The sequence below is a fragment of the Talpa occidentalis genome, unplaced genomic scaffold (assembly GCF_014898055.3).
Source record: "Talpa occidentalis isolate TD23 unplaced genomic scaffold, MPIMG_talOcc4v2.1 talOcc4.498, whole genome shotgun sequence".
NCBI lineage: Eukaryota > Metazoa > Chordata > Mammalia > Eulipotyphla > Talpidae > Talpa > Talpa occidentalis.
Genome location: NW_023604859.1, coordinates 3870 through 31515, shown reverse-complemented (window position 1 = coordinate 31515; position 27646 = coordinate 3870). Strand labels below are relative to the sequence as shown.

The 27646-nt window shown below is 44.9% G+C and overlaps 1 protein-coding gene across 1 annotated transcript; it reads right to left on the bottom strand.

The window, feature by feature from the left end:
* Window positions 1-1525: 1525 nt before the first annotated feature.
* LOC119258478 (E3 ubiquitin-protein ligase TRIM38-like) lies at window positions 1526-18751 on the bottom strand. Its single transcript, XM_037526789.1, has 5 exons — window positions 18710-18751; window positions 8585-9154; window positions 7621-7701; window positions 1700-1722; window positions 1526-1610 (listed from the first exon to the last, which is right to left on the bottom strand). Exons 2-5 carry the CDS (start codon window positions 9035-9037, stop codon window positions 1526-1528), a joined length of 642 nt encoding a protein of 213 aa, XP_037382686.1. The 5' UTR covers window positions 9038-9154; window positions 18710-18751.
* Between the last annotated feature and the right edge of the window lie 8895 nt (window positions 18752-27646).

Here is a 27646-nt window from a genome sequence, read left to right as displayed (position 1 = left end):
TAACAATTACTGTAAGAAATGTCTTAATAATGAGGGCTTTTAAAGAAAAAGAATCCGTTTATGGGCGACAGAAGCTGATTTCAGAAATACACTGAATCATACTGTAATGTCTTGTGTAAATGGTAACAGCAGATAAATCAACTCATTGAAATCGAACACAAGTTACATCAATCCTGCTTTTCCCTTCCATGCATCTTTATTGGATCAAAACCAGAGATACTCTATTTAAAATTGCTGGCGGAGAAGACAGGGGAGAGGAAACACACACAGTTTCAAAATCCTTATCTGAAATCCTTGAGGCAAAATATAAAAATTCAGAATATTTTGAGGTTATAATGACAATGTGCAGATCCTCTAAACTATGTGCCCACCGCTAGCAGGGTCTGCCATAGCCTTGAATCAACACATCCACAGTCCTGCAGCAGGTAGGAGTAATAAAGATTTTAAGCACAGTTATATGAGTGCAGATCAGGGTGACCACAATGGAGGGCGACTCCAGGGCGCTTGCATGATCGCTGCCCCCTCATTGTCCCAGCCTTATAAAATTCCTTCCAGGTGAGTGTGGGCATAACCTGAGAATTACCTCTGAGCAATGGCAAACACGTATCTTTGACAAGATGGTTGCCATTATGGTCATGTTGCCTTACATCAGGCCCCATACTACAGTTGACTTAATTTAAAGACTATCTTCTCAGCTCAGATCACTTAAAAGAAATAACTGGCCATGTGGAAAGCCCATGTACCATTATTGTGGTAGCTTCCAGAAGCTGAGGCAGCTCTCAGGTGATAAGAATCAGGGCCAAGCCCTTTATCCACAAAGAAACAAATTCTTCCAACAACTGGAAGAATATTGGGAGAGGATTATTCCCCACAGGAATTAACAGATGACACACAGTCCAGCACCATAACTGCTCTTTGTGACCCCACCTTAGGTGTACCCAGAATTCCCACACACAATTCTTTCAGAAAATGTGTGTATTTAGCTATAAGCCACTGAAGTGTTAACAGCAACATATAACTGAAAAAGACAGTAAATAATTTCTGTTTCAGGCTAATTTAGCAGAGATATGAGTCAGGGGAAACACTGAGCTTTTTCGAACATTAGAACTCTGTAATTGTGGATGAGGGATTTGAAAATGTCATTTGCGCAAGGTCCTAATATTATTTGCATCATCTACACGTAGGTATTGTTGTCAGACTTACTGAAATATGAACAGTAAACTTTATGGACCAGCGACTGTGCTAAACTCCTTAAAAAGGTTGAGGCACTTAATTTTTATGACAACCGGTAAAAGGAAAACTGGAATCAAGGAATTGATTCACTTGGGGGACATAGTTAATCAATGTGTAGGAATCTGAAGAGTCCCAGAGGTCCACAGTATCCTGTGTCCAGAGGAAGCTCTGGGGCATCCTGAACCCTCCACTGCAACAACTAAAGAAACTGTCTGCTGTCACCCTGCCCAGGGGTAGGTTGGCAACGTAGTTAACACTGAAGAATTCTTGACTTCCATACCTTCGTCGGTTTTTAATTTTTCCTCTCCTCACAGTGGAGCTCAGAATTGTTGCAGTCTGTGTGAGGTTCTGAAGACACGGACTCTGGGACTGAACTCCTAGACTCAGAGGACAGATTTCCTCAGCAGGACATCCCGTGAGCTCTATGCACTCAGACCCCTTCCCTCCAAATAAGGATAGCACTTACGTGGCCAAGGAGTCTTTCATGTCCTACAAAGACACAAGGACAAAAGGTGAGTTAGGGAATCCCCATGTCATGGGGCTTGGCATGAGGGATGTCTCTGTAAATCCTCCATCCAACAAAAAAAGCAGTGAATTCCACCTGGATACTGATGGAGGCCCAGGTCTGATGAATCCCATCCCCACCCACAGGGCCCAGAACAGGAGAGCAAGTTGATCCTCCCAGAGCCCAGTGCAGGTGGAGCAAGTTAGGTGACACTGAAATATTTCAGTGAGACTGAGTGGTAACTAAAGTGAACAGCTCCCACAATTAATGTTTCTGAGGTTGATCCCTCATGCCTTAGAAAAAGGTCCAAAAAGGCCTCTTGGAGCAAATGAGCTATCCACAAACAAGGGAGTAAGTTCTCACACACGTGGCTGCCCAAAAACTCTGGTTGCACCAGTCATCACAAGGCGTCTTTCAGGAGAGTTTGAAAATCAGGGTCTGTGCACATGGGACTGAGATGAATCCGTATAGTAAAAAAAGAAAACTGTTCTCTTTGAAAACATGTGTTTCCATCTAAGTCATCTATTTCAAAGAGATCATAGTATCATGGCTATTGCAATGTCTTACTAAAAACAGAGGATGTAATAATCCTAAATGAAAGTACAGTGAGATGTGCGTTTGAAAGAAAAAATTGTATTAAGTATGGATGTTTTCAAGGTCTGAAAGAGGGATCTCAGAAAAAGTAAGAAGGTAAAAGCAAGTGTTAAAAGTCTAAAAGATAGCGAGAGTGTTTAAAGAAAGCAAAAGCAAGAGTTGAAGGTTTGAGAGGGAGGAAAAATCTTTTTTTTTTTTTTTTTGGTGGGACCCTCGCCAGTGGCCAGGAAACGAACCGGCGCTGCAGAGGCTGCAGGCAGCCTTGCAGCCCAGCGCTCAACTGCTGCGCCACCAGGGGAGGCCCAGGAAAAGAAATTTTGAGAAAATGTTAAAAAGGCTAAAGCAAGAAGTAGTAAAAACACAAAAGCAGGTAGGTCTGAGAAAGGAAGGAAATTTTTAAGAAAGCAATAGAAAGTGTTAAAAAGTAGTGTTGCAAGAAAGGAAGAAAAAATAAAGAAAGCAAAAGCAAGTGTTAAAGGAAAGTAAGAAAGCAAAGAAAATATTTAGGTGTGAGAGAGGGATCTTAGGAAAAACATGTGTATGTGCTGCAGTGACTCACTACAAACTAAAAGGACTAGTGATTCTACTGGTTTATTTCATTAGCTGAAGATTAAACATTACCTTGAGGCCTACATTGACAGGGAGGAGACCAGTCAGACTGAGGAAAAACAGAAAAATAAAAGGAGAAGGACAAGAGAAGGGCCTAGTATATGGCAGCGGGCACAGCCAGCCCCCTGCCACCTCAGACTTGCTTTGGACCAAATCGTCCAAGGCATTCAGGCCCTCACCCCGTTCATGGGCTGCCAGCCTGCTTCTACTGCCAGTAGCAGGACAGCTCAGCCATGAGTATCTGAAGAAGGCACCCTCCACGCCATGCCCTCAGTGCTATTGCACAGAGTACTACAAGAGGGACTGTTCTACCCTGAGAGCCAGAGTGTCAGTCGAAACCACAGGCCAAGATGGGGGGACAGGCTTGACTGTCAGCTGTCTCTGACTATGAAATCAGCTACAGGAGTAGAAGTTTTCTAAAGAAGTCCAGAGCTGAGAAAAATCTCAGGTGACCCCAAAAGTGTCAGGCAAAAAAAAAAAAAAAAAAAAATCACCCTCTTGGTGAATCAGGGCCACTAAATCTGCCCTGCTCCATTCTCCTTAGACTGACCTAGAGATGACTAGCCTGAGCCAGACACATTAATGCTTAGAATGATATAAAAGAAAAACCAAAGTTATTAAAAAGAAATCTGTATTACAAATGGCTTCACAGGTGGGACAAGGGTCTAGTAGGCTACAATCAATCTTGGCCCCTATAGGAAACCAACTTTTGTCCTGGTTGCTATTCTTGCTGGTTCCCTCACTAATTTTTCACTATCATTTTCTTGTTTGGGCCTTGCATCCTCAAACCCTCGTCAAAATCATCTCCTGTAGCCTCAAAGCCAACAGACTTCAGATGGTTTTTTTACAGAGCCTGACAGGATGCTTCCACAGTCCTTCCTGCCAGGCCTTTCGCCACCCTGCAGTGGAGCCCTGACTGCTCGCCCGCATCACCCATTTTCAGCAGGAAGCAGTGACTGGTCAGATCGACGACCTTTGTCCTAACAGCAGTGAGGGGCTCCGTTTATACAATGGGTACTGAGTCCCAGGGAATGTTACGGTTAAGAAGGCAGCTTCAGGGACAGTGCAGGCAGGGACATCAGGAGAGTTAAAGAGGCTTCTGAGACAAGGACAGTAAATTCTAAGTGCTAACCCACACATACACCAGAGGGGAGGTCAGAAAGTCCAGGAGGACGAAACAAAAACAGTACACTGGGCAGTGCCTGGTGACTGACTGTAGTTTCTCTTACACACACTGGAACCCTAAAAAAACCTGTCTTCGAAGGCTGCACCCTGAGATGTGAGCACCATAGATATGATGGAATAAAAATTAAAAAGGGGGAAATGAAGTATAAAATGTTAGGCTGACTGTGGATTAGCTGACATTGGGACAGAGCCTGTAGATTTTGAATTTCAGGGAACATCGGTTAAGTGCCCTTAAGGCTACATGCATCCTGACAAGTGCATTCCTAGCTGACTACATATATCCCTTGCTTTAGTCAATAAATACTCTGTAACATAGTTGCTCAGGATTCAGATATTGGAGAGAGATCTCCTCTGGGATTGCTGGTGTGAAGCCTGCCATTATGAATAAAGAGCTTCGTTTCTCCTCTGTCAGTGCTGCCTGCTTCCCTAATGAAAATCGTCTATAACACTTCCACCTTAAAAAAACAGGAAACGCTGCTGTATTACAACATGGATGAGCCAGGAAGATCCTATGGTCAGACACAAAGGACAATATTTTCATGATCTAGTAGGATTTAAAAACAGAATGTGGATTGTTTCCATAGCTTAGCTATTGTAAATAGTGCTGACATAAGCATAGGGGTGCAAGTGCCCTTTATAATCAATGTTTCTGTTCCTTTGGGTAAATACATAGGAGTGGAACTGCTGGAAACAACCCAAATGCCCAAAAATAGATGACTGGATCAAGAAGATGTGGTCCATATACACAATGGGATATTACTCAGCAATCAAAAAAGATAAACTCATGCCATTTGCAGCAACATGGATGGAGCTGGAAGGGATCATGCAAAATAAGCCAGAAAGAAAAAGAAAAATACCGGATGGTCTCACTCATAGCAGGAATTTAGAAAACCTAAATAAGGGACCAGGAAAAAGACTAATTATAATAAAGAAAAAAATAAAAATCAACAAGCAACTATAAACCAGAAACACACTATGGGGGCGGGGGGGGGTAAGGAATCAGGGTAAAAATAAGGGGGGTGGGAATTGTACGGGGAATATAACCAAAATGAAAATGCATACATTGTGCAAAAATGAAAAATGATATAAGAATTATATAAAATAAAATGTATTAAAAACAAAAACAAAAAACCAAAATGTGGAATTGAGACATCACCTTACACCAGTGAGAATGGCACATATCAAAAAAACAAGCAACAACAAATGTTGGCAAGGATGTGGTGAAAAAGGAACTCTCCAACATTGCTAGTGGGAGACCATTGTGGAAAGCTGTCTGGAGGTTCCTCAGTCTACTAAAAATGGAGCTACCGTATGACCTGCCAATTCCACCCCTAGGGATCTACCCAAAGGACACAAAAACATTGATTCAAAAGAACACCTGTACACCTATTTACAATAGGTAAAACCTGGAAACAACACAACGCCCCAAAATAGATGACTGGATTAAGAAAATGTGGTACATATACACAATGGAATATTATTCAGCAATCGAAAAAGATAAACTCATGCCATTCGCAGCAACGTGGATGGAGCTGAAAGACATCATGCTCAGTAAAACAAGCCAGAAGGAAAAAGAAAAATATTCCACTTATAGCAGGAATATAGGGGAACCAAATAAGACATCAGTGTAAAAAAACAATAACAGCACAAAACACAACAAAGCAAAAACAGATAATTATAAACCAGAGACAACCTGCAAGGGAGGAGGAGGGAGGAGCACAGGGGACTAAGGTGATGGGTGCACAGGTGAACTGGTGAAGGAAACTCTATGCGGACTACACCTGAGGGGGTGGGGGGAAGCAAAAATTGTTTAAAAATGAACAATGATGTAAAAAATTAAAAAATTAATAAAAAATAAAAAAACCCCAAAAACCCCAGAACATGGGATGGGGGGAGCAGGTGACAGGAGGGACCCAGGGACACTGTTTACTGGGGAAAGTTCCAGGTTGGGAGGAAGAACCCCTTGTGCAGATGGAGAGTGGAGAGGGGGGCTCCACCGTGTGACACTGATGCCAGGAATGACAATGGGTAAGTTGGGGAGCATGGGGAATTTTATGATTTGCTTATTTGAACACTCTCCCCTATGGCCCCAACAGACACACACACAGAAAAGCCTGTTCAGCTACAAAGACACTCTTCACATGAGCCCTAGGAGGTGGAGGAATGTCATAAGTTTGCTGCTGCTGAATCAACTGGGTGGTGTCATAATATCCTTTATCAGCATCATCTTCACTCTGTGGTGCCGCCATCTCCACTCTCCATCTGCACAAATAGTTCCTTCCCACATGAAACCCACCCACTAAACACCATCACCTTTGTTCCTCCTTCCACCTGCTCCCCACCAGGCACAGGGATGTGTAAATCTCCATTCCTGAGGGAGTGTGTGAAGGGAAGGCTTTTGCTGAACATCACCAAGCAAGGCTGGTTGGTGATTCCCCGGTACTCAGAGGGGAGGTCTGGAGGGCAGAATGTGCTCATAGTTACCAGAAAGAAGCATCCACACAGCCAGAGGCCTTTTACCATCTGTGAGTTTACAACCACCAGAAAGCAAACCACCCATCTGGTGGGACTTGCTTTAATTGGGCAGATACAGAACTGCAGTTTCTACGGCTACACTATCAGCTCACGCAGTGTGGCAGTGACTGAGATATTGTGGTCAAGGTGCTGACCCAGATGAACTGGAACGTTGGTGGAGGAGGAGAGAGCAGCTCCAACTCTGACACTGATGTGGTTTCCCTTCATGTCTGTAACAATGGAGGTTCTCTCCACTACCCAACACCCTAACATGAGGGACGTGTGACTGTCCTTTGAGTGTGAACTTTAACACCCACACACAAGGGATCAGTGCAGAGGCTGGAAGACACCCCTGAGAGAGGAGGATGACTAAAGAGTCTAGAGCACTAACTGCCAACTGAGGGATGACCTCAATATTTGCTAAAGTCTGTGTTCTCTTCCCAAGAGAGGGGCAGCTATGGAAAGTCTGAGACCCCCAGTGCACAGGAGCTGCAGCAACTCTGTCCTCATCATCAGCCTCACGAGCGGCACGGACTTGAGCTCACCTGGAGGGACCCTGTTCTCACTGCTTGCAAAAATGGTTTGTGGAACATGGGGGAGGCAGTGTGGGGGGCAAATCAAACCCTGTACGGTGGTGAATGTGTCAAAATGATGTTTGAGGTCTTCAAGTCATGAAGTTATTGAACACTTCAGTTCTTTAATCTGAGGTATTTATAATGTGAAACCCAGTCTAGGATGTTGTATGCAAGAAAGATCAAAATTCTATCTCTATGGGCTTAGATACTGGGTATCCTAAACATTATTGAAAGGTTGAAAAGATACAGACAAATTCTCATAGACATTAGGGACATAAAAGAATGCATATTTCCTTGGCTGTCATCTATTTCTCATGGGCTGGTGACAACAAACCATCAAGTTTATTATCTGCCCAACCACACCCTCTGTCTACGTTCTAAGATGGAAAAGACTCAATTTCTTACCTCCCATTCTGTTGTTTGTTCTCTTGGCTTCAACTTCCAACTCAGGTCTCTCAGTTTTGTCTTAGCCTCCTGGAGTTTTTCCTGATCAAAATTGGGTGAAGACAGAATGTGTAGTTAAGACAACAGATTCATCAGGTTCCTGAGAGGAATCCCTGCCTCCCAAGATACTAGAATGACATGAAATATCACTGAATCCTTACACTTTCAGTATAAGTGCCCCAAGGACTGTGTGCAGTGATACAGGTGACCCCTTATTCCCAGGGCACGTGGCAGGATGGCTGCCATCATGTCTGCTGTAGAATCGGAGGCTGGGGAAGGGGTAACTAACATACCCAAAGGCTCTGACTATCGGCTTTTTGAGCCTCATGTGCTGACCCTCAGAAACAGCTATATGGACCTCTTCAGCCTCGCCAGGAAATGCTGCACCCAGAACAAGACAGTAAACCATAAAAGAGGCTTTCTCCTCCTCCTGTATGTGGACAGTTGTCTGTATCCATCAGGACTCTCTTCCAGGAAGCTCCCAGGATTCACACCGAAATTAGTGGGGTACAAAACCACGTGAAGGAACTCCAGGGAGTTTTCTTTTGCTGACTGCTTTAGCCTTGCAGAGTGCAGGAGAAATAAAATCTAATGGTCTCTGTGCCTGTTTTTTGAATCTGTCACATGACCTTCACATTGTGATTTCTCTAATTTACACACGTGTGAAGAGAAAACAGGCCGGTGTGTTTGGACAACTGTATTCTCCAGCAGGGGGCATCACAGCAGGAGAGAACAGGGACAAGACTCCCCATCCTATGAAAGTCCATATGGACTGCTGGGGAATTAACATGAAGTAATTTTTCGAAGAATGAGATGATTAAAGTTTTATTTCTGGATCACAATCTTGCGTTTCAGCATCAATAACCTTAGATCTTGGAGACCAGACTCAGATCACATTCTGTTGCAGGATTGGGCCCTCACTCACCTTGGAGCGCAGAGGCAAATCTTTGGCAAGGACATGGTCATGTCCACTGTGCTGGGGAGACTGTGCACAGCCACTGCAGATGAGCTGCCCGGTGTCCTCACAGAACAGGCGGAGCTGCTCTCCGTGTTCCTCACACAGCTTCTCACTCTCTAACTTCCTGTGGGCTGCACTGATGTATTCACCTAAACACTCCATATATTTCTCACCCATTGATGCCCGAAGCAAACGGTAGTCAGAGGCCCATCTCCACCTTGATCTCCTCCTCTCTGGTTGCTCCACTGATGTCCCTGGTTGCTCCCCTGACTTCTCTTGTTGCTCCTCAATGCTGCCCTCTATGCACTGGTGGCAAAAGCTATGCCCACAGTCAAAGCTCACAGGCTCTGTCATCAGCTGCAGGCAGATGGAGCATGTTGCTTCCTCCCTCTTCCTCTTGTTAATCGGGGCCGGGGCCATTGCTCTTCCTGTAAAGCTCCAAGTCAATGTGAGAGGCAGAGATGAAGTAGACACAATTCTTCACAGGGAAGGACACGCAGTTGACCTGGGCCTCTGTGGCTCCACGAGTCTGGAAATCTGTCCAGAAAAGAAAACTTCGGGGATTTGGAGATGCTCGTCATGTGCATGTGTTGTACAAAACACTAATCTCCATCACATCTGGCCCCTTAAACAGAAGTTATTTAAAAGTGATAGCATTTAAATTTCAGCCCTTCAGCCCCATGAGCTGTGTTTCTCTGGCTTCATGTCAGCCCATGGATGTGGCTCCATCACACCCAGACATACCACATCCCCTCACTGCAGAGACTTTCCTTGGGGAAGAGCTAAGAGAGACAGAGAAGAGAGGAGACTCCTCACAAAAGTTGCAACAGGAGAAAATATATAGCAATACAGGCTCACATCAAGAAACAAGAAAGAACTCAAAGAAACAACCTAATCTCACATCTCAAAGAACTAGAAAAAGAACAACAACAACAACACAACAAAAAACCCTAAAACAAGTAGAAGAAAGGAAATAATAAAAATCAAAGCAGAAATAAACAAAATAGAAACTAAAAATAAATCCAAAAGCTCAATGAAACTGAAAGCTGGTTCTTTGAAAAAATAAATAAAATAGACAAACCCCTAGCCAGGCTCACAAAGGAAAAACAGGAGAAAACACAGACAAAGAGCATCAAAAATGAAAGAGGAGAAATCACAACAGACACAGCAGAAATCAAAAGAATAATCAGAAACTACTATGAAGAGTTACATGCAAAAAAGTTCAACAATCTACAAGAGATGGGCAAATTCCTTCAACTTTATAATCACCCAAAGCTAGATAAAGAAGAAAAAGAACACCTAAACAGCCCAGTTACAAGCAGAGAAATTGAAATGGTAATCAAAGCCCTCCCCCAAAACAAAAGCCCAGGACCTGATGGATTTACAAATGAATTCTACCAAACATTCAGAAAGGAACTAGTGCCTGTCCTTCACAAACTCTTTCAAAAAATTGAGAAGGAAGGGACAATACCAAACACGTTCTATGAAGCCAACATTACACAAATACCAAAACCAAACAAGGACAACACACAGAAAGAAAATTATAACCCAATCTCTCTAATGAACACTGAAGCAAAAATCCTCAATAAAATTTTAGCTAACAGAATTCAACAATGTATCCATAAGATATTTCACCACAACCAAGTAGGATTTATTCCAGGGACACAAGGATGGTTCAACATCAGAAAATGATAGAGGCCCTTGAAATTCTTGGGATACAAGGAACATACTTCAACATCATAAAGGCCATATATGACAAGCCCTTACCTAATATCATTCTAAATGGTGAAAAGTTAAAAGCATTGGGTCTCCCTGGTGGCGCAAGGGGTTCTGCACTGCACTATGAAGCAATCCACAGCCTCAGCAGCATGAGTTCAATCCCCGGCCAGCCAGAGAGCAACACACATGGCGAAGCAGACCTCCCCTGTCTCACCCGCTGCTCCCCTCAGCAGCGTATTTCAGTAAGTTTGCCTGTTCTGTTCCCTGCTCTGCCTCTGGTGAATCCTCTCACCTCCCACATCTTTGGCCTGTACCCTACCTCTTGTATGCATAAATAAATAAATATTAAAAAAAATAAAATAAAAATAAATAGAAGAACACTTTTTATTTTAAAGATTTATTTATTTTTACAAGAGCTGGGGTATAGGCCAGAGGCACAGGAGGGTGAGAGAATTCACCAGAGACAGAGCAGGGAGCAGAACAGGCAGACTGACAAAATACACTGCTGAGGGGAGCAGCGGGCAAGACAGGAGAGGTCTGCCACACCATGTGGGAATCTCCCTGGCCGCCAGGAATCGAACTGGCACTGCAGAGGCTGTGGACAGCTTCACAGTGCTGCGCTCAAACTGCTGTGCCACCAGGGAGGCTCAACAGAACACTTTTTTAAAAAAATTAATAACATTTCCATAAAGATCTGGAACAAGACAAGGATGTCCACTCTCACCACTGCTTTTCAATATAATACTGGAAGTCCTAGCCAGAATAATAAAACAAGAGAAAGACGTACAAGGAATTCAAATAGGGTAGGAAGAAGTTAAACTATCACTATTTGCAGATGATATGATAATATACATAGAGAACCCCAAAAACACCACAGAAAAACTAATCAAACTAATCAATCAATCAGTTTAGTAAAGTTGCAGGATACAAAATCAACACACTAAAATCAGTAGGCTTCCTATACACAAACAAATCTGAAGAAGAAACCAAGAAAACCATCCATTTTATTATTGAAACAAAAAAAAAATCAAACACTTGGGAATAAACCTAACAAAAGAGGTAAATAACCTATACAAACAAAACTATAAAATACTGTTAAAAGAAATAGAAGTCACAAAGAAATGGAAAGACATCCCCTGATCATGGATTGGAAGAATTAACATTATCAAAATGGCCATCCTACCAAAAACAATTTGCAGATTCAATGCTATTCCAATAAAAAATTTCAATGACGTTCTTCCAAGAAATAGAACAAATATTGATGAAATTTATATGGAGCCACCAAATAACCCGAATAGACAAAGCTCTCCTGAAAAAAATAAACGGGGGGGATGGAGGTATCACACTCCCAGACTTCACACTATACTACAAAGCCATAATAATCAAAACTGAAAGGTATTGGAACAAGAACAGACACACGAACCAATGAAACTGAATAGAAAATACAGAAATAAACCCACAGATTTATGGTCAACTAATCTTTGACAAAGGAGCAAAGAATATGCAATGGAGCAAAGAAATTTTATTCAATAAATGGTGCTGGGAAAACTGGGTCATTACATGCAAAAGAATGAAGCTTGACTACTACCACACACAAATGCACAAAAACCAACTCAAAATGGACTAAACAACTAGACATAAGACTTGAAACCATAAAATATATAGAATGAAATATAGGCGAAACACTACGTGATATGCACATCAAAGACATCTTTACAGACACATCACCCAAAGCAGTGATAGTGAAGGCAAAGATAAACAGCTGAGACATCAAATTAAAGAGCTTTTGTATAACAAAAGAGACAGTAACCAAAACAAAGAGACACCCCACCAACTGGGAGAAAATTTTTGCACACAACACTAATGATAAAGGACTGATCACAAAAATTTACAGAGAACTGATGAGACACAACAAAAACAAAGTAAATAATCCAGTCAAAAAATGGGCAGAAGAGATAAAAAGAAACTTCTCTAAAGAGGAAATGCAAATGGCCAACAAGCATATGAAAAAATGTTCAACATCACTTATAATCAGGGAAATACAAATCAAAACTACAGTGAGATACCATCTTACACCAGTGAGAATGGCACATATTAAAAAAGCTAGCAACAACAAATGTTGTCGAGGTTGTGGAGAAAAAGGAACTCTCCTGCACTGCTGGTGGGAGTGCAAACTGGTCCAATCACTACTACTAAAGATAGAGCTCAACCTACTAAAGATAGAGCTTCCATATGATCCAGCAATTCCACTCCTAGGTATTCACTCAAAGGACACAGAAACATTAATTCAAAAGGGCACCTGCACCCCTATGTTTATAGTGTTAGGGGGAAAGGATATTCTGAGCTAATCCCATACAGGCTTTGTGGACTCCACCCCTACTCCAGACCAAAGTCATCAGGACATTGGGAAAAACAAATCCCGTCACCACCAAAGGGAAGGTAGCTGGGACCTGAGGGTGGAGTTAAGCAGCCAGGTTAGGTATAAAAACCAAACACATGGGCCTTGGGGTCTCTCGCTCTGTCGCTTGCCTCCTGGCTTCATGGCTCCTGGCTTGCGGCCAGCTCTCAGAGTGCCATTTGGGATCCCAGATTGGCGGATTGGGTAGGACGCATTTAAAACTTTGTCTCCCATTTTTCTCCCTGAGCTGTACATTTCCTCATTTGCCCTTCCCTTGTAAATAAACCTTTTATTAACCTTTCGTGTGTGCCTGCAGTAGAGCATTGATAAGTCCTTTTAAGCACGTGGGTGAGGACCCACAGTCAGGCAACCCGTTTTGTATCAGGGCTGCCCTATAACAATAGCAGCACTATTTACAATAGGTAAGCTATGGAAACAATCCAAATGCCCCAAATAGATGACTGGATCAAGATGAGGTACATATATACAATGGAATATTACTCAGAAATCAAAAAAGATAAACTCATGCCATTTGCAGCAACATGGATGGAGCCAGAAGGGATCATGCTCAGCAAAATAAGCCAGAAAGAAAAAGAAAAACACTGGATGGTCTCACTCATAGCAGGAAAACCTAAATAAGGGACCAGGAAAAAGACTAATTATAATAAAGTAGAAATCAAAATCAACAAGCAACTATAAACCAGAGACACAATGGGGGGGAGGGGGAATGTGGGAGTAGGGTGAAAACAAGGAGTGGTGGGAATTGTATGGGACTATAACCATGACAAAATGCATACATTGTACAAAAATGAAAAATGATGTAAAAATATATAAAATTAAAAAAATAATATAAAATAATTAAAAAAAAATCAGGATGACCCACTGCCTCCATAGAGAATTTTTCCTAGAGACTTTGATCCTTGGCAGGTTAATCTCCCGCCCCAGGCCTCCTGCCCCAGGATGTATTGGCCTTCTCTTGCTGCCAAGGAGCACTGCACTACTGCACAGAAGCTCCCTGTTGTTCTATGAAGCCGAAATTATACTAATACCAAAACCAAACAAGGACAACACAAAAAAAGAAAACTACAGGCCAATCTCTCTAATGAACACTGACGCAAAACTCCTCAATAAAATTTTAGCTAATAGAATCCAACAATGTATCCATAAGATAATTCACCACGACCAAGTAGCATTTATTCCAGGGACACAAGAATGGTTCAACATCAGAAAATCAAGGGTACAGTGGTGGGCCTCCACTCACCTTATGAATCTTCTGAGGTGGGGCATGTGGTCTGTGAAAGCGAGAGCGAGAAGGGGAAACCATTAAAAGCAAGTTCTGACCACTTTCAGATCCATGGCCACCCTTACTGCCTCGCATAAAACACACACACACACACACACACACACACACACACACAGAGGCATGTTAGCAGTTCTTTTAAAAATGTTGGCCTGGATTTGGTCACTCCCTTCACCACTCAGCACAGTCCCAAATTCATGGCAAGCCCCTCTACACTGCGATTTCTGGTAGTTACAATGAAGAAGTTAACTTTGACTGTAAAACTCAGAAATAAAAATAACATGGGGGTCAGAGTCTGGACATTAAGAGGGATCTTGTGGCTTTGTCTGTGTGTTTGGTACTCAGCTTGTCCCAAGAGGATGTGGGACACAGTAGAAATAATGCCCTTCATTTGTAGCAATAGAAAAATGTGACTACATAGTGAGCAAGAATCTTCTGTCACAAAATGTAGAGATTTAAATGAACATCCAGTGGGCTGTAAACTAAACATCTTTCAAATAAATGAAATTGACCAAATGCATGAGAAGACATTCCATGTTCATACACTGCGGATTCATACTATGAACCATGCTTCCCTGAGAGTCACACAGATTCAGGGCACTCCCTATAAATGCAAGCTGTGGTTCTTTTTCGCTGTTGTTGTTACTTTGACGTTTCATTTTGTTTTCGTCTTTGTAACATCAGTCAATTCATCCTAAAATTCACTGGAAAATCAAGGAATCCAAGAGAGCCGGAATAATCTTAATAAAGATCAACCTTGCAGGAGTCACATCTTGCGATTGCAAATGTATATGACTACAATGTTCAAGACTATTAAGGCTCCCTGCTGAGCAAGGGGTTAGGATACAAACTCTGAAGCTGTTTGAAACCACTGCAGCAGGAGTTTGATCCCCGGCCAGGGAGCAACCCACATGGCACAGAAGACCTCTCTTGTCTCGCCCGCTGCTCCCTCAGCAGTGTATTTCTTCAGGCTGTCTGTTCTGTTCCCCACTCTGTCTCTGGTGAATCCTCTCAACCCCTGCACCTCTGGCCTATAAGCCCATTCTTGTATGCATAAATAAATCGTTAAAAAAAAGACTATTAAAAGTATTAGCATAATGATAGACATATAGATCAATGAAATACAATTGTCTAAAAATAAACCCATACATTTATCCTCAATTAATTTTGACAGTTGTCATGACAATCCAATGTGCAAGGAAGAATCATCCTATCAAATGATTGTGCGGAAAGTACATTCCCACAACAAAAGAATGCATTTGAACGCCTGCCTCAAATCACATACAAAACTTAATCAAAATGTATAAAGTTCTAAATGTAAAAACTGAAATGATTAAAAGCTTTTGCAAGAAAACTTCAGGGACAAATGCGTGTTTCTTACCATGGACTAGTTAATGGATGACATCAAAGACCAACAATGAAAAAAAAAAAAAAGATAGATGGGGAGGACAGCAGATTCTTGAACTTACAGTACTCTGGCAGGAATGTGAAAAGAACTCAGAGAATGACAGACAATTTTTGAAAATCATGTATCTGATAAGGGACACACCTAGAATTATCACTAGTATATAGTGAGTTCCTACAAACCAACAATAGACACAAATAACCCAACTTAAGACAGGCCATGGATCTGAATAGACATTATCCCCAAAAGATATAAAATGGACAATAAATGTGTGGAAAGAGGCTCACATCATCAGTGATTAGAAAAATGCAAACCAGGGCCTCCCCAGTGGCGCAGCGGTTGAGCGCTGGGTTGCGAAGCTGACTGCAGCCTCTGCAGCCGGTTCGATCCCCGGCTGCTCCCCGGCCACCGGAGGAGGGTCCCACATGGCGCGCAGACCTCTCCTGCCACCCGCTGCTCCCCTCAGCAGTGTACTTCGGTCCTTCTGCCTGCTCTGCTCCCCGCTCTGGCTCTGGTGAATTCTCTCACCCTCCCATGCTTCTGACTGTACCCAGTGCATGTATAAACCAAACAAACAAACAAATAATAAATAAATAAATAAATAAGACATGCCTCTAGAAAATTAAAAAAAAAAAAAAAAAAAAAAAAAAGAAAAATGCAAACCAAAACCACAACGGGACAGCACTTTACAGTCATAGGACAGGTAAGCTTCAAAATACCCACAATGACAAGTAGAAAAAATGGGAAACACATATGTGGCTAGTGGAGATATAAAATGGTGCAGCTTCTTTGGGAAACAGACAGTTCCTTTAGAAGTTGAAGAGTTACCACATGACACAGCAGTTCTACTCCTAAGTATATATTCCACACTTGATCTTCACCAAAATGCTGCGAAACGATCTCCTAAGTATAGATTCCAAAATGGAAACATACTCCACAAAACCTTGTACATCACTGTTCACAGTGGCATTACTCAAATTAGCCCCAAAGTGGAAACCCAAATGTCCATCCAGTGATGAACTGGCACAGACAATGTGTGAAATTCACACAGCGAAGATGAACCGTGTAGGATTAACATATTGCAATTTCAAATCTATAGGACTATATTCATTCATAGAAGCCAACAAAATACCAATTAATGCACCAACATTGATGAGTCCTGAGAACACTGTATTAATGGACAGAAGCCAGACACATGTCACGTGTTAACTGCCTAAAACAGGCAAATTCAGAAAGAGAGAAGATAGGTGAGTCCTGGTGGGAGTATGAAAGTAGGGGAGGGGAGTTTAGGATATGAGGCCTGTGTGTGAGGGGATGAAAATGTTTTGAAATTTAAATAGTGGTAATTGTTGTACAGATTTGTGAATACACTATAACTTTACACTGGTACACTTTGTAGAAGTAGATTTTATGTTCCACAAAATACATCTTGACACAAAATTTAGGTCCTCAAAGTATCCACATATGCAAAGAAACAAGAGACTGACTCATAATAAAAAGAAAAATCAATTAATCAATCAATCAAAATTTATCTGGATTGATACAGTTGTTATAAACAGAAAAAAGAACCTTTAGGTGTTATTTAACTGCATTTCGTAATCCAAATTTACACAGACACCTAAAATTAATTTTAAAAACCCTAGAGGGACCCCTGGTAGTGCAAGGGGTTAAGACACAAGGCTGTCCACAGACACTGTAGAAGGAGTTCGAGCCCCAGCTGGCCAGGGAGCTACCCACATGGCACAGCAGACCTCTCCTGACTCGCCCCCTGCTTCCCTCAGCAGTGAATTTCAGTTGATCTGCCTTTCCTGCTCCCCACTCTGTCTCTGGTGGATCCTCTCACCCCCCACACCTCTGGCCCATACCCCAGTTCTTGTATGCATAAATAAACAAATCTTTAAAATAAACATAAAACCCTAGAAAAGGTAAGTCTGGCATATACTGTAAAGGTACAATGAGTGGGATTAATGATTAAGTTTACCTTTTGAGAAAACAAATTAAGAAGTAGAAAGTGGGCCTGCCTGGTTAAGCACAGCACTATGAAGGGGTTAAGCACAGCACTATGAAGCTATCCATAGCCACTGCAGCGTGAGTTTGATCCCCAGGCTGGACAGGGAGATACCCACATGGCACAGCAGACTTCTCCTGTCTCTCCTGCTGCTCCCCTCAGCAGTGTATTTCAGCAGATCCGCCGGTTCTGTTCCCCGCTCTGTCTCTGGTGAATATTCTCACCACCCCCCCACCTCTAGTCAGTACCCCAGTTCTTGTATGCATAAAGAAAAGTTTAAATAATTTTTTTATAGAGGCATGTTTTATTTATTTATTTGTTTCTTTGTTTGTTTATACATGCACTGGGTACAGTCAGAAGCGCGGGAGGGTGAGAGAATAAACCAGAGCCAGAGCAGGGAGCAGAGCAGGCAGAAGGACCGAAGTACACTGCTGAGGGGAGCAGCGGGCGGCAGGAGAGGTCCGCGCGCCATGTGGGACCCTCCTCCTGTGGCCGGGGAGCAGCCGGGGATCGAACCGGCGCCGCAGAGGCTGCGGGCAGCTTCGCAACCAGCGCTCAACCGCTGCGTCACCGGGGAGGCCCTTAAAAATTTTTTTTTTAATCAAAAAACAAAAACGAAGTAGAAGGCACAACAGAAACTCTAGACAATGAAACCGAAAGAGAATAACAACAAAACAATGCCCAGGGTATCCGTGAGCTGCGCCACCGGCCTTGTGTAAAGGGGGACGAACAGGGGAAAGAGCACAAAGAACACGAGGAGAAAGAACATAGGAGAAATAGCTGGAAACATTTTGAAGCTTTCCCTGAAACGACCCAGGGCGCCCCCAGGAGAAAGAGTGACCAGGGGGTGGGTCCGCCCCGCCCAAAGCTGAGTCACCTAGAGAATGAAGGGGCAGAAGTTTTATTTACAGAAGTAGTTAGAGAAGGGGGAGGGGTGGAGGGGGAGGGGAAGAGAGCCGAGGGGGGAGGGAAAGGGAGGGAGAGCGAGGGGAAGGGCAGGAGGGAGAGCAGATGGCAGAGGGGGAAGGGGGTGGGGGAGAGAGCAGAGGGGGCCTGGGAGTGGGGGGAGAGGCAGGGAGAGGGAAGGGGGAAGGGGAGGGGGAAGAGGAGGGTAAGGGAGAGAGTGAGGGGAGAGAAGGGGAGGGGAGAGGGAAGGCAGGATAGGAGGGGGAGGGAGGGGAGGGAGGGGGAGGGGAGGGGAGGGAGCTGGCTCTGGCCAACACCTGGTCCAAAACTCTCCCTCCCGCCCACATGTAATGTACCTGGCATCCAAAGCGGCTTCTAGAGCACTGTGGCCACCCGGAAGTCCCCGCAGGGCCTGCTGGGAAAGGCGACTCAGGCCGGAAGGTGGGGGCTGAGGGAGTATGGAGTGGGGTGGGCGGGGTGTGGCCAGGGTAGGGGGCAGGGGGGGCAGGGGGGCAGGGGGGGCAGGGGGGGCGGGGGGGGGAGGATGAGACTTGCTGTGCAAGTGCACCCAGATTGAGGCTGAACCACTTCCTGGTGTTGCCGGCCCCGCCCCGTGTCCGGAGACTCCCCTGCATCACACCCATCCCGGAGCAGGGCTGTGCTGGAGGGCGAGAGGGCATCCTGAGTTCAACTTCTCGTTTCTCAGAAGCATCTGAGGGAACAGGGAAATGTTCACTTTTTTTTGTTAATGTGAGGGTTGAACACGTGATTTGCATCACGCTACTTTTTCATCTTCCACCAGCATCACCACAGTCACTGCAGAGGAAGCTGCAGGGGGAGGGGGGGTTCTCTGGCTCAGCACCAGCCTGGCCCCCAGGACCCCGATTCTGTCTCCCCCTCCTCTGCTCCCCGGGCAGACCCACCCCCACCCCACAAGGACACCCTCATTCCCTTCTCTTCACCCCCCAGTCAGACTCGGTTTCTCCCTTTTCCAGACCTGCCTCCAGGGGCTGCAGGATGAGGGCTGGAAGAGCAGGCCCAAAAAGGCAGGGTCACTGCGGCAGGGCAGGGCATGGGGCCAGACAGCATGCAGATTGGTTGCAGGAGGGTGTCAGGAGGGTAAAGCACCCCTTAGGCACTCACTGGAGCTTTGTTTTCCCATAGATGCTGGCAGGGCCCTTGCTTGTTCTCCTCCCTCTGCGTGCTGTGGGGACTGGAAAGCGCAGCCCCCCCTGTTTAAGCAGCCCCTGCCTCTGTGCTCTTGTTTCTCATCTGCGGGCGTCTCCTCAATAACTGACCATCCGGTGAGAGAATCACCCGAGAGCATGGTGGGTTGTTCTTAGACAAAAACCTGTCATGACAAGCATCTTTATCAGAGATCAACTTGCACCACGGCCTTCATAACTTTAGTTTCCAGGATGATGTCTCTGCCAATGCCAGGAACAGGCTGTCACTGAAATTCCTGCATCCTCCCAGGCAACAGCCCTTGTCAAATCATGGGCTGTGCAGAGCTGGATCATCCTCTGCTAAGGGTTCCCTGTAGGTGGAAGTGGGCTCTGAGGTCGAAGACAGCCCCAGGTGCTGCCCTGCCTCCATGCTGTTCACCTGTGGCTCAGGAATGTCCCCACCTCAGGGGCCCCAGGATAGAGGCCAGACCTGGGTGTTACCTTGCATGTCTGCAGCTCCCACAACATGTTCATAGGGGGTGCTCCGTGAGGGGGGCTTGCAGTCAAATCATTCACCCCACTCCCTGGGAGCCTCACGTGGACCTGAGTAAGGAGAAAGAAGTGACCATCCACTTCTGGGAAAAGAGATCCTCCATGTCCCTGTGGAAGCTCCACTACATGGCTGCCCTCTGAGGCCTGGTGCCTCTTCACGGCCTTTTGAATATGTGTGGCCCAGGCTGAGGTCACTGTGTTATCAGGCATCTTCCCAGGTGACCGGGATACACAGCAAGGGACAAGGACCTCTAATCTGGGCTAAGTCCAACCCAGGAAGGAATCCTTTCCTCTGTCTGTTCTAAACTGAAGTTCTATTTGTTTCTGGAGAAATGGATCTCAAAGAAGGGAGAAAATTCCCTGGGAATCCACAAAGATGAAATGATGGTGCCCAAGGAACCCTCATTAGCAGGTCACACATGTGAAAGTGCTTTGCATCTTTATATGAATTAAGACCCCCAAACCTTTTTTTATCCTCTATGCCTCAGGCTTTGTGTCTAAGCACTTCTCACAACAACCTGGAAGTAGAGACCCAATACTACATTGAGGAAACTGAGGCCTACATGGATGGTATCACTTGTCCAGTTTTAAAGAAAATCCAATCAGACATAAATCAGGTTCTGCACTGGAAGATGGAAAAATTTATTTTTATCTCCATCCAGTATCTTCCTCAGAGCCGGCATGTCCATCTCACTAAAACAAGTGCTCAGAATGGTAGCATCATGTAAAGACAACCAACCCCACACATTCCCACCATCCTCTGAGAGCTCAGTTCTGGAAGAACAGAGAAGTAGGAGAAGGCAGCTGAAAGACAAGGTGCAGGAAGGAGCAGTCTGAAAACTGAAGTCCCTGCCTGTGGACAGGAGTGAGTCATAATAAAGAAAGGGAGGAATTAATCAAAGTTTACCAGGACTGATGCACCTACTGGAATTAGAAAAGGACTTTTATGGGCCTCCCGGTGGCACAGCGGTTGAGCTCTGGGTTGCGAAACTGCCCACAGCCTCTGCAGCACTGGTTGGATCCCCGGCCTCCAGGCGAGGGTCCCACATGGTTACATGGCGTGCAGACCTCTCCTGCTGTCCACTGCTCCCCTCAGCAGTGTACTTCATCAGTCTGCCTGTTCTGCTCCCTGCTCTGGCTCTGGTGAATTTTCTCACCCTCCCACGTTTCTGACTGTACCCAGTGCTTTATAGATAAATAAATAAATCTTAAAAAAAAAAAAAAAAAGAAAAGGACTTTTAGGCAGTTTTATACCTGCATTCCATGTTCACAAGTCACATACAAGAGGGTTTTCTTCCCAAATATTTTACTTAGTTATATTTGTTTAGAAGAACTGGGTGTAAGCCAGAGGTACTGCGGTGAGAGAATGCACCAGAGACAGAGTGGGGAGTAGAACAGCCGGGTTTGCTGAATATACCGCAGAGAGGAGCAGAAGGCAAGACAGGATCTGCTGTGCCATGGGGGTTAACTCCCTGAGGATCGTACTCAAAACATCAAGGTGGATCTTCATGGTGGTAACATTGAGACTTTATACCTAAGCCACCAAGGAGGCACTAAGAGGATTTTAAAAACCCAAATTAAACTTCTATGAAAAAAAATAAACTAGGGCATATGACAGAAAGGTACATGATGGGATCAGTGACTGATGAGACACTGCAAAAGAAACAATTAGGAACTGGAAGGCACAGGACTAAAAATTATAGAAAATAAAATCCAGAGACAGAGGGAAATCACAAAGAGTGGACATGAATGAGCTGGGCATCTGCCTTGGCGAAGCAGAGGAAGCTTGGGCAAGAGGCAGGCAGGACTGAAAATATAACAGCCAAATATGTTCAAATTGGGTGAAAACTAGAAACCTACTAATCCAGGCATCTCAATGAACCCAATGTCAGAGCATGGCTGCACTGAGGGGGTCGGCTCATTCTTCCTTCAGTCTCATGCTCCCCTTTTATTTCCGAGAAATCTGATCCAATAATGACGTGTTCACTGTTCTGAATCTGACTGTGACTCTGCAGGTTTGAGTGACATGACTGTTTGCATGTTCCCGTTAGACAGCTGTCAGAGGAGAGCCAGTGACTGCAGACCAAGGCCACAGGCTGGAGGGATAGAGGGTTCTCTGGCTCAGCATCAGCCTGGCCCCCAGTTTGGAGTCTTCTTGCCATTCCCCACTCCCAAAAGCACCTTGGGGGTCTCTCCACTCACCTCACCTCTTTTTTCTTCCAGGTAGTCACACCTGCAGTCCCCAAATGATCACCTGCAGTTTCCTTTAGAGTCAGCAATTTTCTGAGCTTTCACCTGTCAAAGGAGCAGAGAAGCCTCCCTGGAGACACTCAGGACATCCTCGGGGAGCTGCCTCCAGCAACTCTAGGTGAGGGTGGTGAATGGCCTACCAGGTGCAGGGATCTGGGTCTGTGCAAGGGAGCTGGTCTGTCACAGGCACCAGAACACAAGGGCTGTGTGGGGGCACCCAGGGTGGCTGGAGGCTGTAGGGGGCAACTTTGAAGGGACAAGCTTTGAGGGACAATGTGTGTTTACTTTCCCTTAAAGTAAAAGCAACAAAATGTGCAGGGAGAGCCATCCCATTTCTAGTTATCCATATGCTATATTTTTCATGATGGTTTTCAAAGACTTCTAATTGTTTTTAACCATCAATTGATGTTGTTCATAATCGAAGTGTAGAATGGCACATAATTTCCTGTGAGCACAGTACTTCCTACTGATGTGCACAGAGGAGGGAGCCTGCCCTGGGCTGGAAGGCCACACTGGGCTGAGACAGGCCTGCAGGACACCTAGAGGCAAACATGGGCTTGGGGAGACTCAGAGAGTTTCTAGAGCTGGGAGGTGGGGCCTCTCACTTCAGTTGTGTCCACTGACTTGCCTCCAAGACACCCAAACGGATGGGGAAAAAGCCCCCACATCTGGTGTCAGCCATGAAGTGTGTGTGGTCGTGGGCGCGCAAAGGAGAAAGTGGGGACTTTTCCCAAACACAGGTGCCTCCTGCATGGACATGGAGACCTGGAGGAAAAGCTCAGAGGGGTGGTTACAGCTTGGACTGAGGGAATTTTCAGTAAAGAATAGAATTTTTTTTTAATGCACTGACAAGACAAAGGAAAATGACCTTCTTTGTAGGTGGGGAGCTACGGGAAGGCGCCTCTGTGGTGAGAACGGCAGACCAGGGTCAGGGTCAACAGGTGTGTTCTGTGTCTGCCCCTGGTGTGGTCTCTGGGCTGAGGAGGGTCAGAAGGTCTCTGGTGATAACTTCTGTCCTTCTGATAAGAAGAGATGATGACATCATACAAATGTATTTCCACAATTCGGCAGCAGGAAGAGCGCAGAGAACTTTTCTTCATCTGACTTTTCTCAATAGGCTGCACTCACCATTATTCTGTGTCAAAGATGCATATTGGAGGGGTCTGTTCTGCAATCCGTCACTTCAAGTCACGAGCTGACTCTAGGAGCCGGACTTGAGGCCCTCTGGTGCTGGGGATGCAGGAGATAGGCGTATCCGTGCTATTCTTCCCAGAATTCACTCCTGTTCTCTATGTGCATTTTCCTACTAACTAGAAAAAGTTGTTCTGGCAGTAATGTATTCATTTGCATCAACAAAAACACAATTGCATGCTCTTTGCGTGTCCTTTGTCCATATCTTTAATAAAAGCTTGGGCTGGGAGAGTGAAAGGCACAGTTGCTCCCGATGGCTCTCCCCAGCTGCAATTTCATTTAGACTCTTGAGTCATCATTCATAGCTGAGAACCTCTCATCAGTGGTCAGCAGGAGCTGCCTACACCATGGTGCTGCCTTTGCCAAGTCAGGAAATGTAGGCGTGACAAAGAATGTACCTGTGAGCAAAGGTCTGTGTGATCATATCTCAGTCATTAAAAGACTATCAACAATTCTGCCATGGATAAATATTTTTTGAGGTTTCCTAATATTTCAAGATAACTGGCACCAGCAGAGCCTGGCACATATCTGCTTTTTAGGTACTGAGACACCAGGAAATTTCATATTTACACTTAAGTTCCTCCCCATCGGGAGCCTCTCACTAGACCTCCTTAAGTCTTCTCTCACACGTCACTCCGTTATCACCCAAGTAGACTTGCTAAGTCTGGTCATTGTCTGCACTTGGGAGTCACCCAGGACTACAGTTCAGATTAACCATCCACATGGCAGTGGTTAAAAGAATCTAGGCCACACCTGCTTATCCTTTCCTTTTTTCAGTTGACAGAGCCAACTACAGCTTCACCTCCTCCCCACACATGTCTTTTAATGGCATCAAACACACTGGAGCACTCAGCCCTCCAGGCCGCTGGCCACCCTGCTGCTCAGAGAAGGACCCTTGGAAATGAGGCCTCTGACCCCACTGAAGAGGGATGGAGAGGATGATGTGTGATCACAGCTTGTATCTTGCTCCCCCCCAGCACAGGCTGATCATCTACAGCATTTTGAGTCTTCACACCCATTCGTTCCATGCAGGTTTATTATTGATTATTCACTGACAGCTCAGCATACTCCAGGTATAGGGAAATCAAATAAAGAAAACAGATAAATTTTCTGCCCTCAAGTGTTTCTATTTTCTTCTGTACGAGGGTTAAACCAAAAATTTTACTCTTTTCCTGACGCATCTGCAGAGGCAGGAATAAAGAAGAGTGTTTACCCTGAAAAAGGGCTGGAGAGTATCAGGGAAGGAGGCCCATGTGAAGGTGAACATGTGGAGGCCAGCTGTCATGTTGTGAAAGGACACACGTCCAGACTCACAGTCCAGAAAGCTCCCACAATCTGGGATGGCTCCCAAGGAAGAAGACAAGTTGAAGGACCAATCAGGTGAATGTGGTCATTTTTTCTACACTTGATGAACCAGAAACCAGACTGAGGCTCCAGCATCCCCTCCACGTCCCTGGGTACATCCTCCAGACAAACTCCCAAATCACACTCAGCTCCTTCTCCCATGTCCCCTGCAAAGTAACATCTCCCTGAGGTGAAGCCCTCACAGCCCAGGACACAGGGTCACATGCTAAACCTCCTAGAAGTGTGATGCTTCTTCTCAAGGATGTGTCCATAAGTCACCTTTCTCTGGTCCTCATAGAGAATTAGGTTACCCTGAGTTGTGTCTGGATCCAGAGGCACGCTGACTGAAAAAGTGAGCAAACATAAACCAAAAAAGACATGCAGACATGCTTATCACCTACTGACATTTTACCTCAAACAAAAACAGCTTGTGTTCAAATGTAAGCTTGGTTTCCCAGTAGCTGTGTGAGTCATTCTCTGCACCTCTGTTAAATATAAAGTAGACACTGCCCCCGGGTCACCAAGATGAAGGGGGAAGACAGGGGTTGAGCTAATGTGAGCTTGCTTGTGCTGTGGGAACTCATGGCATGTAGGAAATGAGCAATAGGAGGGAGCATTATCAGTATCATCATCACCATCTCAGACACTGAGGACCTGAACGACCCAGACTTGATGGAGACACTGTCCTCCCCAAAGCCCTTCCTCTCCCGTGAAGGACAAAGAAGCATCAAGGAGACTGGGAGAGAACAGGCCCTTCCCGTCTTCCCCAACAACCACCCACCCCGAGGATCAGAGAGGAAAATAACGTGGCTCATGTCACAGCTTGTGACTGAGGTCCCAGGATTTCCCCAGGTCTCAGGACACACGCCAGCCCCACGGCTTGTTAGGGTGAGCTCTGTCCTGCTTCAGGTGATGTTCCTTGGGGATCAGCATCAGGAAATAACCTCCACACCAGTGTAGCAAAAACAAATACCTGGAAGTCAAGTAAAGTGGCAGCAGGTGTGCTAGCTGACATGTGTTAGTGTCCTCTGGGGTGATGGGAAAATGAACAATGATCAGGGCGTGTTAGCCGCTGTGTTTACAACTCACTCACTGTGTTACTGGATGAAGCACTGACGGCTGGGCTAGAAGGAAGCAGTGAGGGAAACCAAGGGGCAGAAACACTTCCTGTCCTGGGGCATGCTTTTTTTTCCCCAGCCAGGTCACTCCCCACCTCTCTGGACTCTGCTGCCCCCAGAAAGGGGGACCCCTGTGCACACACCCACCAGACTCCATCCCCTCTTACTCCTGTTTGTTTCAGTCAGTAGGAAGCACTAGAGACCAGGGGCTAGAAGAGTTTGCATCTTTGTTTGGGAGCACATGACAGCTAGGTGAGAATCAGTAATTAAAGGTTGAATTATCAATGCAGACATAGAAAAATAATATCTATAAGTATATATGTATCCAGAGGAACTTTTTCTGTTAGGAAATCATAATGACTCTATGTCAGAACTTGAAGACATGGAGAACCTATCAATAATAAAATGAAACAAAAAATAATACAATGAAAAATTTCCAGGCAGAATTTTCAGGAAAATCAGCCTTTATAAGCACATTTTAGAAAAAGAAGTTTACAGCCACTGCACTCTGAAGCAAATTGAAATTAGAAAATGGAAAGATAAGCCCAAAGAGAATTGTCTAATAAGGAAAAATACAAATACAAATTAAACAATAATGAAGGTCAAAAAGTAAAGAAAGCTGCAGAGAAGTGAAAGAAAAAGTGGTCTCTCCTTGTCCCTGCGACAAGAGGGATCCCAGGAATAAGGAAGTTTGAAAATTAACAGAATTGAGGATAATCTTTATGCTACTAGGAAATTGAGCACAACTGGCAAAATGAATCACTTTATGTAGAAACATTTCTTAGTAAAACTTACTCAAAAGTCAACATCGATGTGAGTAAACCAGTAGCAAAATGATCATTGATTTAACATCTATAAACAGATAAGAAATGGGAATATACATGACTCCACCCCCACTCCAGACCAAAGCCAAAAGACACTGGGAACTCCAAATCCCATCACCACCCAAGGGAAGGTGGCTGGGACCTGAGGGTGGGGTTAAGCAGCCAGGTTTGGTATAAAGCCAGACTCGTGGGCTTTGGAGGGGATCCCCATTTTGGCTCCCCACCAGCTCACAGTGTCTGGCCAGCTCTGAGAGTGCCTTTGGGTTTCCAGGTCGGCATATCGGGTAGGACGCATTAAAGACTTTATTTCCCTATTTTCTCCCTGAGTTGTACATTTCCTTAATTCCCTTTCCCTTGTAAATAACCTTTTATTAACCTTGTGTGTGCCTGTAGTGGAGTATTAATAAGTCCCTTTTAAGCGCGTGGGTGAGGACCCACAGCCAGGCAACCCGTTTTATATCGGGGTTGCCTTAACCCATTTATATCGGGGTTGCCCTATAACAAGATGAGTGCAACTCAGGGGGGACCACAATAGAGGGTGACTCCAGGGTGTTGGCATGATCCCTGCCTCCTCATTTTCCTAGCCTTGTATAACTCCTTCCACGTGAGTGTGTACATAACCTGAGAATTGCCTCTGAGCAATGGCAAACATGATGGGATGCGCCACTATGGTCATATTTCCTTACATCAGACCCCATATTACAGTTGACTTAATTTGAAGACTATCTCCTCAGCTCAGCTCACTTTAAAGAAATAACAGGCCATGTGGAAGGCCCATGTGCCATGTGATAAGTCGTGGCTTCCAGAAGCTGAGGCAGCTCTTAGGTGACAAGAGTTAGGGCCAAGTC

Coding starts and splice junctions, on each gene's coding strand:
- LOC119258478 (XM_037526789.1), bottom strand. CDS start 9,037: ATGGCCCCGGCCCCGATTAACAAGAGGAAGAGGGAGGAAGCAACATGC. Junction 7,702..8,584: donor ATTTGCCTCTGCGCTCCAAG/GTGAGTGAGGGC, acceptor AATTTTGATCAG/GAAAAACTCCAGGAGGCTAA. Junction 1,611..1,699: donor ATGAAAGACTCCTTGGCCAC/GTAAGTGCTATC, acceptor CTCTGAGTCTAG/GAGTTCAGTCCCAGAGTCCG.